Source organism: Baudoinia panamericana (genome assembly GCF_000338955.1).
Source record: "Baudoinia panamericana UAMH 10762 unplaced genomic scaffold BAUCOscaffold_13, whole genome shotgun sequence".
Classification (NCBI taxonomy): domain Eukaryota; kingdom Fungi; phylum Ascomycota; class Dothideomycetes; order Mycosphaerellales; family Teratosphaeriaceae; genus Baudoinia; species Baudoinia panamericana.
In genome coordinates, this window is record NW_006911269.1 from 709900 (window position 1) to 722658 (window position 12759).

General features: G+C 55.2%; 4 protein-coding genes across 4 annotated transcripts; 2 read left to right on the plus strand and 2 right to left on the minus strand.

Annotated features, from left to right (window-relative positions):
- Positions 1–6: 6 nt before the first annotated feature.
- On the plus strand, positions 7–1440 carry BAUCODRAFT_286072 (uncharacterized protein). The gene has a single exon (XM_007682541.1). It carries the CDS (start codon positions 407–409, stop codon positions 1241–1243), a length of 837 nt encoding a protein of 278 aa, XP_007680731.1. The 5' UTR covers positions 7–406; the 3' UTR covers positions 1244–1440.
- A 5390-nt stretch (positions 1441–6830) lies between these two features.
- On the plus strand, positions 6831–9169 carry BAUCODRAFT_38406 (glycoside hydrolase family 15 protein). The gene has a single exon (XM_007682206.1). The coding sequence runs from the start codon at positions 7128–7130 to the stop codon at positions 9138–9140; it is 2013 nt and encodes a 670-aa protein (XP_007680396.1). The 5' UTR covers positions 6831–7127; the 3' UTR covers positions 9141–9169.
- Positions 9170–9266: 97 nt separating this feature from the next.
- BAUCODRAFT_286166 (uncharacterized protein) lies at positions 9267–10499 on the minus strand. The gene is made up of 2 exons (XM_007682542.1): positions 10370–10499; positions 9267–9481 (listed from the first exon to the last, which is right to left on the minus strand). Exons 1-2 carry the CDS (start codon positions 10412–10414, stop codon positions 9290–9292), a joined length of 237 nt encoding a protein of 78 aa, XP_007680732.1. The 5' UTR covers positions 10415–10499; the 3' UTR covers positions 9267–9289.
- A 17-nt stretch (positions 10500–10516) lies between these two features.
- Positions 10517–12722, minus strand: BAUCODRAFT_27656 (uncharacterized protein; the record flags this gene model as incomplete). The annotated part of the gene is made up of 5 exons (XM_007682116.1): positions 10517–10620; positions 10684–10969; positions 10996–11072; positions 11351–11699; positions 11754–12722. 5 exons carry the CDS (start codon positions 12720–12722, stop codon positions 10517–10519), a joined length of 1785 nt encoding a protein of 594 aa, XP_007680306.1.
- Positions 12723–12759: the final 37 nt, after the last annotated feature.

Here is a 12759-nt window from a genome sequence, read left to right on the forward strand (position 1 = left end):
AAGAAAATGCTGCCAAGATTTCGAGGCCATCGGCGCCGAGATGGCCGAGCCAGACCCCTGACCCACAGGTGCCACTCCCCTCACGGTCACATCTTCTCGACTCTGCTGCCATTCCGGTGCAGGACCGGTAGTATCGCTTGGGTCAGCTTGGAATCGCTTGGCTAGTCGTCTTGGTTGGGGTAGTTCAAATGCCACGAGATACCCTGCTAGGCGTCAAAAGGATGGGCTCGTCGCTCATGATAGACTGCACCATGCTCTTTCAACCCCAGGCGTATCCGAGGTGGTAGGGTGAGTGCCGTATACCTTCTGGATCGCTGCGTCCCGGACTGCTGCAGCATTCATAACAACGCTTGGGCTTTCGAGGGTTTACAACGATCTGAATCGGCTCAAATTTGGGCGAGCCACAATGGCAACCCTCACGAACCTGCCGGTAGAGCTCGTTGAGCTAGTTGCATCCTTCCTGACCATTGAAGAGCTCGCCACCGCCCGCCAAGCATGCGGTTTCTTACGAGAAGCCTGTTCGAAGCTCTTCAACCGCAGACTTGATGACAAAGTACTTTACGGCATACATATTCGCGACGACTATGTGCTGTGGCAGCGTGCGGACGCCGTTCCCAACGTTTCCATTGCCAGCATGCTTGCACGAGAGATGGCGTTCATGTTCAGCATCATTCATAACGATTACGCCGCCGAACGCTTCACCCGTCTGACGCTCTACGGCATCAACTTTGACTATCAGAACAACCAGTCCTTGTGTCAGAACTTCCGACAGCTACGCTTTCCGAAGCTTGTCGAGCTGAGTTTGATGACAATCCGCGTACACGAGGTCGAGGACGTTGCAGCACTCATCCGCATCAACGCACCTAGCCTCGACGATGTTTGCATACGCGGACTCAGTGTTGCCGATATCCGGACATTCGCAACGGATTGGATACAGCTGCTAACGTTCATGAGCGACGACATGCACTTGACGAAGTACGAGAGCCGCATCGATCAACCGGGCTTGCGCGGTCTCTTCGAAACGCGAGACCCAAAGTCTGCATTTTACGACAGCAAGCATCGTCCGGTGGAGGAGGGTAGTGTCGAGTGCGAGCAATATTACAAGATCGCGAACAACATCCTCTTCGCTCAAGGGGCGGCTGCGGTCCCAGACGGAATCACTGCGCAAATTGCGCATATCCGTCACAAGAAGACCTTGCTGCGAGCGAAGAGGGTGATATCCCTCGGTTTCGGCGGTCTGTAAAGACGTGTTCAAAGTAGTAGTAACATGCATAGCGGCGGAGTCGGAGAATGACGAAAGTTGGTCAACGCAGAAAGCAGGCGGATCTTTCTACGGGCAATCGTGAGCGAATCGATCCCACAAGCGGACGATGTTCCCCTGGATTGCGATGATACCGAGTGGCAGAGCCGTTCCACCAACCAGGGCGGTCCGTCACGCTGGGACGACACTATGATAACGGAGTCGCGGTCAAGGAAGCGTAGGGAAACCGGAAAGGTTTTCCAGATGCCGTTAAGACTGGTACTGGAACTCCAAGTTGATCCCTCCCACCTACGTCGGGCCACCTGCTCGAAGGACAGACGCGACCCTCCTACTGGGAGAATGCGATCCCTGTGATCCAGGGTTGACAAACCCGCATATGAAAAATGTTGATGCAGGATGTTTACCTGTCTTTCCACTTTGGATATACGAGCTGGTAGCCGCCACCAGATCCCGCGAGTGTCACTGTCACGTCGAATGTGACTCTCGAGAATTGCTCAGCCGCGTGTTCGTGCCAGTGATTGCACTAGTAGGAATTGCAAGCGCCCACGGTTTTAGCCGTCAAATTACGCCAAGCTTCCTCTTCGTTACTCATCACCAGTCTTCTGCGCTAAGTTCAGCCTCCCGGCAGAATTACATGTGTGAACGTCTGGAGTCTGAATTCTAGGTATCACGGACATTCTCTTGAGGTGCAACGTCGGGCAGTGCTAGCACTCCTAGTCTCGAACGGTGAAGTACATGTAGCGTTAATCTTCGCTACATTAAACCACTCATCATACAGTAAATGCGCGGTCGAGAACCCTTCTGTCTTTCAGAGCACTGGCGGCTTGACTGCGTTAAGCTGAAACAACGAAAGACAAACCATTCTCGGTACCGAAAGCCTATTCGGCCTGTAACACCACTCAAATCATGCACTTGGCACTCCTCTGTGTGCCTCTCACTACAAGCATCGCACAAGCCTCCTCGCCGCAGCATGATGGGCCAGCATAGTGACTGGGTCAATACGTCCCAGCTCCACGCATTGTGATATTCCAAGCGTACAGTCTCTTCCTATCTTAACGGCGTTACGCTCGAGTTCCTCGTTCTGCGTGTTTAAAGCATGACTTTCGTATCATTGATTGCATATATAGCAACCTATCTGTCCCTACTCCCTAGTGTACGATCAGCAGCTTCTAACTACTCACTGTCCCTAAGCAACATTTCTAGCATCTTCTCAATCAGCACTACCACCGCGGACGATAATCTTGGAGCCTACATTGCCGCTGGGATCGGCTTGGATACTTCGACGACGATATCGACATCGACCACGGCCTTCCCAAGTCTCACAACGTCGTTAAAGTCCGCTGTCAGCCAGGTAGAACCAAGTACCGATGCCTCTGACCAGGCAGACGATGCCTCTAGCGCCCTCCAACACGACTCCTTGCTGAATGCGATATCTAATACACCGCGCTCTATCACTTCTGCTACCGAAGTTGTCCAACAGACAACTCACACAGCCACCTCGGCCGTGAACGTCTCTTCACGTACTGTCAATAGCATCCTCTCTGGAGCACGGAATACCACGCTCAGTCGTACACTGAACTCAACTGTACAGATCACAGTCGACATCACGCAGACAGTGCAGGCTCCACCACAGACAATTAGGGTCACCTTGCACAGTCCCTCTGCAAACGCCAGCCTCGCAGTAAGTAGAGGGATGGTCAGATCGCTCTGCATTTGTGCCAACATAGCTGACCTCTTACCCGAAGACGTCTGCAGCGCTCGGCAATGCCACAGTTGTCGCAAACAATAACGACGCCTGTTGGACTTCATGGGATAGTTACTGGAGCAGTACACCGTACGTTACCGACAACGTCTACACCTCTACGACAGGAACATCGTATGAGGTAAGGACTTTAAGCACATACAGTCGTCTCGACACCACAGAGACGTCAACCAATACCATCTCCGCAACGTGGAGCGACCCGCCAACCATCTATGTGACTACGTTCGCCGTCACCAGCCCTTTCGTAACGTCTGGCGTGCCAATCTCGACATACACCCTGGAATGGCCGCTGGCCAGCACTATAGGATCTTTCTGGTCGGTGACGCCGGTGCGCGAACCATCGTGTGTACTGCCGTTTTCCGTGTCGCAGTGCCAAGCGGCCTGGACATCCTATTTGAGCGCTGGGCTTGTTGCTGAGACGAACACACCCGCTTGCAACCAGGCGCTCGAAAGCTGTCAAAGCTCATGGTCGTCATACTACTCGACACTTTCGCAGAGCTACGTACGCGTCACTACGCCACCCTGCACTGCAGCATCGATCCAGAACGACCTCTGCTGGTCGCTCAGGGATGCGTACGTAAGCTATTGGCATACTGGTAACCCCTGGTAAGCAGAGCGTACTCCGCAGCTTCCCCTGATAGACTAAGACACAGCTGACAGTTCAACCCCCCGGGCCAAGGTACTACCGAGACGCTCCCGGAGGGTCACAACAAATGACATTTACCACCAATGGCACCACTAGCTACGGTGTTGGCTGGCCGACAACTACCTCACTCGCTCCGGGCTGCACTTTGGGCTGCGCAAGGTGCGCGGTTACTGCTGGAACGGTGCAGCTCATCTATTGGCCACCTACAACATCATATACTCAAGGCGACATCGCTCTATACAAGGACACCATCCTAACATGGCCCACAGCTTATATCTCCTTTTCGAAGCTTTACGCGAACCACACGTGCGGCCCTGTGGGACCCACAATCACGAGTACGACCATCGCCATTCCAACATCGATCACTCTGTCGAGCATCTATGGATCGTTCACGGCAGTCCCACCTTCAGGCGCTGGCGCTAATGCGATGGAATACGCTGGGACCTTGCTCATTGGAGGTATCATGGTAAGCGAAACATTGCGTCAACTGCCTCGCAATCCGCGTGGGAAATGGCTGACCGTCTTGTCTGTCAATTCTTAGGCTCTGACGATTTCGTTCAATTACGCCGACCTGCAAGAACCCGTGCCATTCGATCTGGACCAGTAGCCCGCCTGCCAGTCATACCTGATGTCGAACAACTACTTTCCGATGTCTTCCATGAATCACGAAGCTGGCGGGCTAGTCAGCTACGGCGGCTTGAATGTCACGTGCATTAGGGCAAACTCGACTTACGGCCCCATTATTTACCTTGCAACGGAGCTGTTGAGAAGCCTCGATCCTCTGTGGATGACATGCAGCGGGGATGTACACGGCGCTTATGACCCGCCTACTGCGCTCCAGCCTGCCACTGCGGCAGCGTCTCCGACGATGGCCGCTGCAGCGACGACCACACCCTCGCAAGCTTTGCCAGACATGGCTACGCCTACACCTAATGCGACAACGACGGCAGCGGTGCAGACAAGCACGACAGCCGGAACGTCAATGAGTGCAACAGAGGAGTCATCAGCCCCTGTTATTCAGTCACCACCAGACGCACAGGCAACCCACAGCACTGGCTCGAGCAACAGCCTTGGGGCACAATCATGGGTATCTGATGCCAGTACTTCGTTGGGGAACCCTGCATCTACCCAGATACCCAGCGTTCAAGGGAGCCAAACTCAACCCCAGACTGAAGCAGGTTCAGCTGACCAAGGAGGTGTGCAAGCCTCTACCGAGACAGTTACGGCAGGAAGTAGCCAGCTTGCACAGTCCGCATCCTCCATCACTCAAGCAGATGCTGGGAACGCGCAAGCCGCAGGCACTACGACCCAAGCGTCATCTGGGACGACAACACAAGATCTGGGGGCGGCGTTAGCTTCTGTCGCAGCACAAGTCGGCCCCCAAAGCCAGGCTCAATCACAGCTTGTGACTCTAGCCTCACTGCAGCCTGCGAGCGCAAAGACGGCTAGTCCTAGCTCTGTGATTACTCAGAATGCTGCTCCCGGAACTACAGTCGTCTCGACACCAAGCCTAGCAGCCAGCGTGTTAGATAGCGATCCGGATACTGCTACCACACAACCTAGTACCAACGTAGCAGCATTTTCGATGTATCTAGATCCGGGCGCCGTGCTGGCTTCTGTTGCTGCTCAAGTCGGCTTCCAAACCCAAGTAGCGACGCAGACTGCAAGCTTGCAGGACCCCAACTCCGGAACCGCACCGAGCGCCGTACACGAAACTACAAATCTCCCTTTTACGAGCGGCGAACCAGGTACCGATCCAGGGACAACTGCATCCCGACAGTCTGAGGCCGACCCTCATTTCACATACGCTCCAGACTCGACTGCGAGCGCCAGTGCTGGAGGCGTATCGCTCGGGACATCACCGAATCTGGCTGCACACACCACTCAGCTTGTGACACTTGGTTCAGCAACCTTTATTGCTTCGGTTGACCTGGCGCAAAGCAACAACATTTACATTGGCACAAAGAGTGTAGTTGCTGCTGGGAGCGCGTTGACCATAAGTGGGCACACTCTGACCATGCAAACAGATGGAGCTGTGCTAGACGGCACGCAGACGGTCGTGCCTACTCCAGCAGCAACAGGAGCGCATAGTGCTGGCAGCGGCAGCAATATCAATGCGCTGACGCTAGGCTCATCAGTTCTAGTCTTAACCCCAGATGCTTCGCAAAACAATGTGCTGCATATTGAACCTACGACGCTCCGGGCAGGTGGCGCCCCGGCGGATATAGAGACGGACACATTCTTAGCATGCAAGTTAGTGGAGCGGTGCTGGACGGCACGCGCACAGTTGTGTCTGCCGTAGTATCCGCAGTGACCAGCGTTAATGGTGGGAACCTTGGGACAGCACTGACACTCGGCTCTGCAATCGTCACGGCATCGTACGACCCTTCACAAAGCGCTGTCCTTTACCTCGCTTCTACAACGCTTGTCGCTGGTGGCGCCCCAGGGACAGTGATTGGACACCTTCTTAGCATGCAGACCGATGGCGCTGTTGTGGAGGGCTCCAGCACATTCACCCTGCTGTCAGCGCACGCTGGCTCCCAAGCCGCAACGTCGAGCCTCGTGGCGCAGGCTACCGTTACAGCAGGATCGAGCGTTCTCACGGTATAAAGTGATCCTGGAAGCTCTGGCGTTTACCACATAGGCTCACAAGCAGTAACTGCCGGAAGGTCGCCAGTCACGATCGCTGGCCAGGCCTTTAGCGCTGGATCTTCTGGGCTGTTGCAAGGTACGCGCACAGTGAGCCTCAGCACTGGCGGTCCTGGCGTCCCAAGGTCGTCCGCTGCAAGCCAGTCCCCTTTGCAGTCAGGGGCGTCAGGAGGAGCATTTGGCACATTGAGCACAGGAACGAGCAAAGCAGGCACCGGAATAAGCACCTCGTCGATCAGCGGTTCAAATCAGTCACAATCTGGTGCTGTCACATCAATACCGACCATGTCTAGGTCTCTTGCGGCGGTGCCTGCCAAGAAGGTGGAAGGAGGGTTCGCTTCGTTGCTGGGTATTCTTGGCCTGCTATTGATTCTGTAACAGATGATCAACCGTACCAGTAGTTCCATAGACTATGATTTCATTCAGTCTATGCTCATTGTTGGATCGAAGTCACGTTCCGCGTCGCAACGTTCCTTCTGCCGAGGCGGGACAAAGACTCTCAAACTCCTCCCTTCTCCTCCACATCATCCATCTCCACTGCAAGCGGGGCGCTGCATGCAGCGTGTCTGATCTGCAGTACGGTTGATCACACCTTTTCATTCTGCCGTCCGTCTTTGTTCCTGCAGCAGCCAGCCCGCTGCCGCTGCGCAATTGCGTTCAATCTCGTGCGCGGCGAATGAAAGGCCTTCTGCGCCCGAGGAACGTCAACCCCGCTTCAACAGCGTTGGTGATCTTGGGTGCCCTCCACCTGTAGGCATTCGCAGTCATTGTTCACGCGCGATGAGCGCAGTGTCGGTCGGAAAGGCACGATGCGTCCGAAACCGTCCTCTACTTGGTACCTCATCTCTCTCTCTCTTGTTGTTGCGATTTGCACCGTCACTTTCTACCTCTCCTCATCGGACTTAGCCATCATCAGCGTAGCGAGGATGCGGTCAGCACTTGCCAGCATCCTTGCCGGTACTACGTTTGCGGCTACAACTCTTGGCCAGGCATGTCAAACCACCACACTTACTTCAAGTGCTCCGACCGATGGTTCTGAGCTGGCTTTGCAGAGCTACAGCTATTGTGGCGGGACACTGAACGCCACAGTCTACATTGCCAACCTTGACTATAACAAGGTCGTTAGTCTCTACTACACCAACGCGCAAGGTCTAAGCACACCGTTGTCCGTGGTCACGTTCGGCTACTCCAGCAGCATCGCGAACAATTTCGAGCTCTGGACGACAAGCACGCCCGTCTACATCGATGGCATCACCACTTTACTCAACCTCACCTACCAGGCCACGGACATTGGAGAGACGTATGTACAGACCCTCAACTTGCCCGTCAATGCTAGCGGAGCGCCGGCCCCTAGTGTTGCTGCTCCACCAAAGCCATACGCTACCCCTCGAGGTTTTGGTGGTGACATTACTACATGGCTTTCGGTTAACACCAGCTCGGAGTCGGAGACTGCTTTTCGGCGAATGTTCCTTAACATCAATCCCGCGATCCCTGGTGCAGCCGAAGGTGTGGTCGTTGCCGCCCGTAGCGGACCTTCATACACGCAGACCGATCCCGATTACGAGTACAACTGGGTGAGGGATGCCAGCTTGACCATGGACGTTGTCCAGACACTCTACGCCTCCGCCACGAAAAAGGTGACGAAGCTTCAATACGAGGACATCCTCTTCCAGTACGCCACCGCCAGAGCAACGGAACAAAACGATCCCGGTCTGCAAACCGGCCTCGGTGAGCCCAAATTCTACCTCAACAACACCATCTTCAGCGGCCCTTGGGGACGGCCGCAGAATGACGGCCCGGCCACATCTGCCATAACGCTCATGGAGTTCGCCACTTCCTACCTGGCCAATGGCGGCAGCATGAACGTGGTCCAAAGCAACATCTATGACTCCGCCACCTTCCCCACCACAGCACCTGTGAAGAAAGACCTCCTCTTCGTGGCCTCAAACTGGTCCTCGTCCTCCTTCGATCTCTGGGAGGAGGAAGAAAGCGACCACTTCTATACCCGCATGGTGCAGCGTCGCGCCCTCGTAATGGGCGCCGCTTTCGCCAACACCATGGGCGACAGCAGCACTTCCGCCACCCTCTCCGCCGCCGCAACAGCACTAACCGCCACCCTCTCCCAATTCTGGGACCCGAACCGCCAAATCCTGCTCTACGAATATGGTCCGGTTCTGCACGACAAATCCAGCTACCTCGACATCGCCGTCATTCTCGGCGTCATCCATGGCTACGCAGCCGACAATGTTTACTCCTACTCCAGCGACCAAATCATGGCGTCTGCCTTACGCATCTCTACCTCATTCCTCAACGTCTTTCCGATCGCGAATACAACCATGGACTCTAACGGACTCGTCCTCGGGATTCCCATCGGTCGCTACCCAGAAGACGTCTACAACGGCACCGGCACCGCCGCGAACGGCGGGAACCCATGGTACCTCTGCACGGCGGCAATGAGCCAGTACATGTACTCGCTTTCCAGCACCTTCGGCGCAGCCCAAGCGATCACAGTCACGAACGTGTCAAAGCCTTTCTTCGACTACTTCGCGCCGCAAGCTGGATTGCAAACGGGCGAGACGTACACGTACGGCACGCAGAAGTACAATCAAGCTATAGGTGGTATCAATGGTTGGGGCGATGCGTTCATGAGGACTGTCAAGTACTATACTCCTGCTGATGGGCGGTTGGCCGAAGAGTTCAACCGGAATACGGTAGGTTCCGTGTTGGCGTTTATGATTGATTGTGAGGATGGGCTGACAGTGTTTTACAGGGCGTACCGCAAGGCGCGGCGGATCTCACGTGGTCGTATGCCAGTGTGCTGACCGCAGCGTTTGCGCGGGCGGAGTTGAGAGGGCAGAAGAACTATGCGAGGAATTTGGCGAACTTGGGTGTGGCACAGAATACCGCACCGTAGCCGCAAGTTAACCTTGCAGTATCCGTACGAAATTCGACGATAGAGTCATCTGTAGAACTATCGGCCAAGACTTGCACAGCCCTTCTGATGGCTATGATCGACTGGTAAGATTACGCCTGGCGTACCTCCACCCCTCGTCGGTAGCCCCAACCTATGCACGGATGCCTCCAGCCGCTTCGTGCATCTCATGCGTACATTACTTCCGCCGATGCTGTCGCCTTGAGTCGTCAAGTCGTACAATTCGCGAGAATGACGGGGTTGGTGAATCCCGGAGCAACAGACGGTCGCAGCAGTGGACGGTCCGGACCTGTCGGCATTGTCCCGCACGGGAGTAGTACATGAGCAGGCCATTTTGACCAAGAGATCTCTTGGAACTTCTCACAGCTTGTTGTCATGAGTAGATCGACCGCAAGAGGTTTCATGGTGGCGGAGCCGAAGTGGATCGCTCTTTCCCACTAAATGAGTGTACGAAAAATCGATCGATCGACCCCATACAGCAGCCTTCGATCGTACTCTACGTGCCACCAGGGAGCCGGTCTCCCAAAGCGCGGGATTTTGGTGACAGAGTCTTTTAGCGACAGGAGGCAGTTTGGACAGATGTTTTCATCGTCATCCGTTGTGTTGCGCCCGCTCGTTCGTCCGGCTGGAACACGAAGGTGATATCTTCCGTTGATCACGAGCCAGACAGTGTTGCAGCAGCGGAGGGCTCGGACGTATTGGCCGCGATCGTCCTGAGATGTATCCATGAGCTGAATCTTAGGTGTTGAGTGAGGTTACCCAGCGAGTAGCACCACTAGGTGAGGTTAACACCCGATATAGGAGAGACTCTTATCAGTAGCAAACACTCCCACAGTGGAGCATTTTAGGCCGATAAGGCAACTGAGTGAAAGTGAGCAGGTTTGTCGCTCAGCCTTTGTTTTCTCATGCTGCAAGGCGGTGCCCCGGGTTGATGGCACGGCACCCGTACCCTGTCAGTCAGCGGAAAATGGTGACGGGCTCGTTTATCGTCTCTGGTCCCTAGACCACACCACCGTAGCGCGAGTTGCAATGGGAACAGCAGGTGCTACCGCTGTTGACACAGCGTGCGGCAGTGTAGATGTCCGTATGTTGTCCCGGTGCGACAGCCACACAGCTGAAGGTTCCATCAATGGCGGCAACACTTGTTACAAACAAGCAGATCATGCGAGGCTGCCGCACTCCGCCCAGCAAAGCTAGAGGCGCACGCAGTTCAGGCCAGACACGACCAGTGACAGGGTGCAATGTCGGATTCTTCTTGGCATGTTTTCAGATTGACGCAGCAGCTTGCACCGCACCCGCAGCCTTGAATGCAGTTGGGCTTGTCACCTCAATCGAGACAGGGTACTGCCACTCCATGTACTTAGCCCAGCCTAACAAGCAAGACGTCAGCACCGTATCATTCCATACTGTCCGTATCACGCGTGTACACTCACCCCAATAAGCGCACTTCCTCCCAAAGTATTTGCCCATATACGGCACGAGCACCATCGTGAGTAACAGCTCCAGCTGCTGCAAGCTCTCACGCCACTCCCGCTCGGCGTCCGACTCGTCCTCATCATCGGAGGTGCCGGCGGAGGAGGAGGGAAGAGAGTCGACTTCCTCGGCGGTGGAAGGGTGGGGAATGTGGGCGTAGGAGGAGGTGGAGATTGAAGGAGCGGACATTGCGATGGTGAGAGCGGGTGGAAAGGAGGAGGTACACGTCTTTGCCAGACTCTGTTGCTACGCAGGGAGCCTGTGTGTCTTACGAGGATAAGAGTAAAGTAAGTGCACGTGAGCTGATGTATTGACGGCTGTTCCCGCCTAGCTAGCGCTACTTGCGAAACTACGATCACGTGTCATGGTACAATATGCCACAAAGCTTCTCGTCCAGATTCGATTCTGTGGGGAGGAATTGCTGGACCTCGGTATCATGCAAGGAGCGATAAGTGCTAAGACATTGAGGTTCAGAACACGAAGAGGCCCGATACCGATGTAGAGATGCTCTTGCGAAAGCGATCCATTCTTCCGAAGTCACTAGCAGTAGGTCGGCAAGGTCTGCGAGCTCTTGCAAGACATAACATAGCGTAGTCCGTCTGGATCACGTCAAGACCCCATCTGAACCCTTTCTCTTGAGAGCCTCCTGCACAAGCCGACAACCCTCCTTCCCACCGTCAGCGACATCATAATACCAGATCCACTGGAATCGCTCCTGGTTCACCATCGTCCACTGCTCTAAGCGGTCCTGGCTGACTGGCCCATCGAATAGATGGGTCCAAGCGTTCATGCCTTCTACGCTCACCTGGGTCACTCGCTTGTATCGAGGCGAGCGTACGGCCTCGTAGCCGCGGAAAGCGGCCGCAACCTGCTCCTGGGTTGGTGTGCTTGCGGAGGCGGTTTTAGAGATGCAGTGAAGGACTTCGGCCAGCACGTAAGAGTCTTCCATAGCTTGGGAGGCGCCCGCGCCAGCGTGCTAGGCAGGAGTGTTAGTGCGGTAAGCGGGACAGGTGCAGTCGGCGGAGCTTACTGGAGGCATGGCATGCGCAGCATCTCCAATCAAGCACACGCGGCCATTGAAACAATGTTCCGGCTGCTGAACATGATAATGCGTGGCATAGAAACTCGGATTGCCCGCCAACTTCATGATCTTGTGCACCGTCTCACCAAATGCCCCAAAGTCCTTTTCCAAATCTGTCTTCTGAGACGTAATCATCCATTCCCTGTGCGGCCACTTTCCGCGCCTCCAGGTCCAGAAACCTACGTTTACTGTCGTGCTATCGATAGGGTACATTATTACGTAGCCCTGCGGACCGGTGAAGACCTGGCTCGTCATTGCCATTTCCTCCCCAATCTCGCGAGCGAGGTCGGCTTTTGAAAGTAAGGCACGGTAGGCGCCTACTTCGCTGAACTGCGGAATTGATGCTGGACCAGTACCCACCATGGCTTTCCGGACGTTGGAGTGAATACCGTCGCAGGCTATTACTGCGCTCGCTGAGGCCTTGGTACCATCTTCGAACGACATCGTAACCTCGGACTCGGTTTGGTGCAAACCTGTGAGCTTCTTGTTGAAAGCCGCATTCTTCGTCCCTTCGCCTTCGGTCAGGCCGGCCTTCTCAGCAAGCAACTGCAAAAGTCCATTTCGTCCAATCGTCATGTTGCCCGTGGGAGGTGCGAGGAACTCGGAAATCAAGTGCGCTTCCGGTAGTTCCAGCGGTGGGCCCGTAGCCGCTCCAGTGCGGACTTGGAACCAGACCTGCTCTTTGCCGGGCGGATTACGGACGGCGTGTTCGAGGAAGCTCTCAGCCAAGGCGGAGTCGATGAGTTGGAACGCCCGGTATGAATTGGGGCCTATGTTGATGCCAGCGCCGAGTTCGGTGAAGGAGCCTCGAGACTCATATACGGTGGAGGAGACACCACGGTGTCTAAGCGCGACAGCAAGGGCCAGGCCGCAGAGGCCACCGCCTATGATGGCTACGGAGAAGGATTGGGACGCCATTGTAGGAGGCAGTATCCCTACCCGTCAAACGAGAACA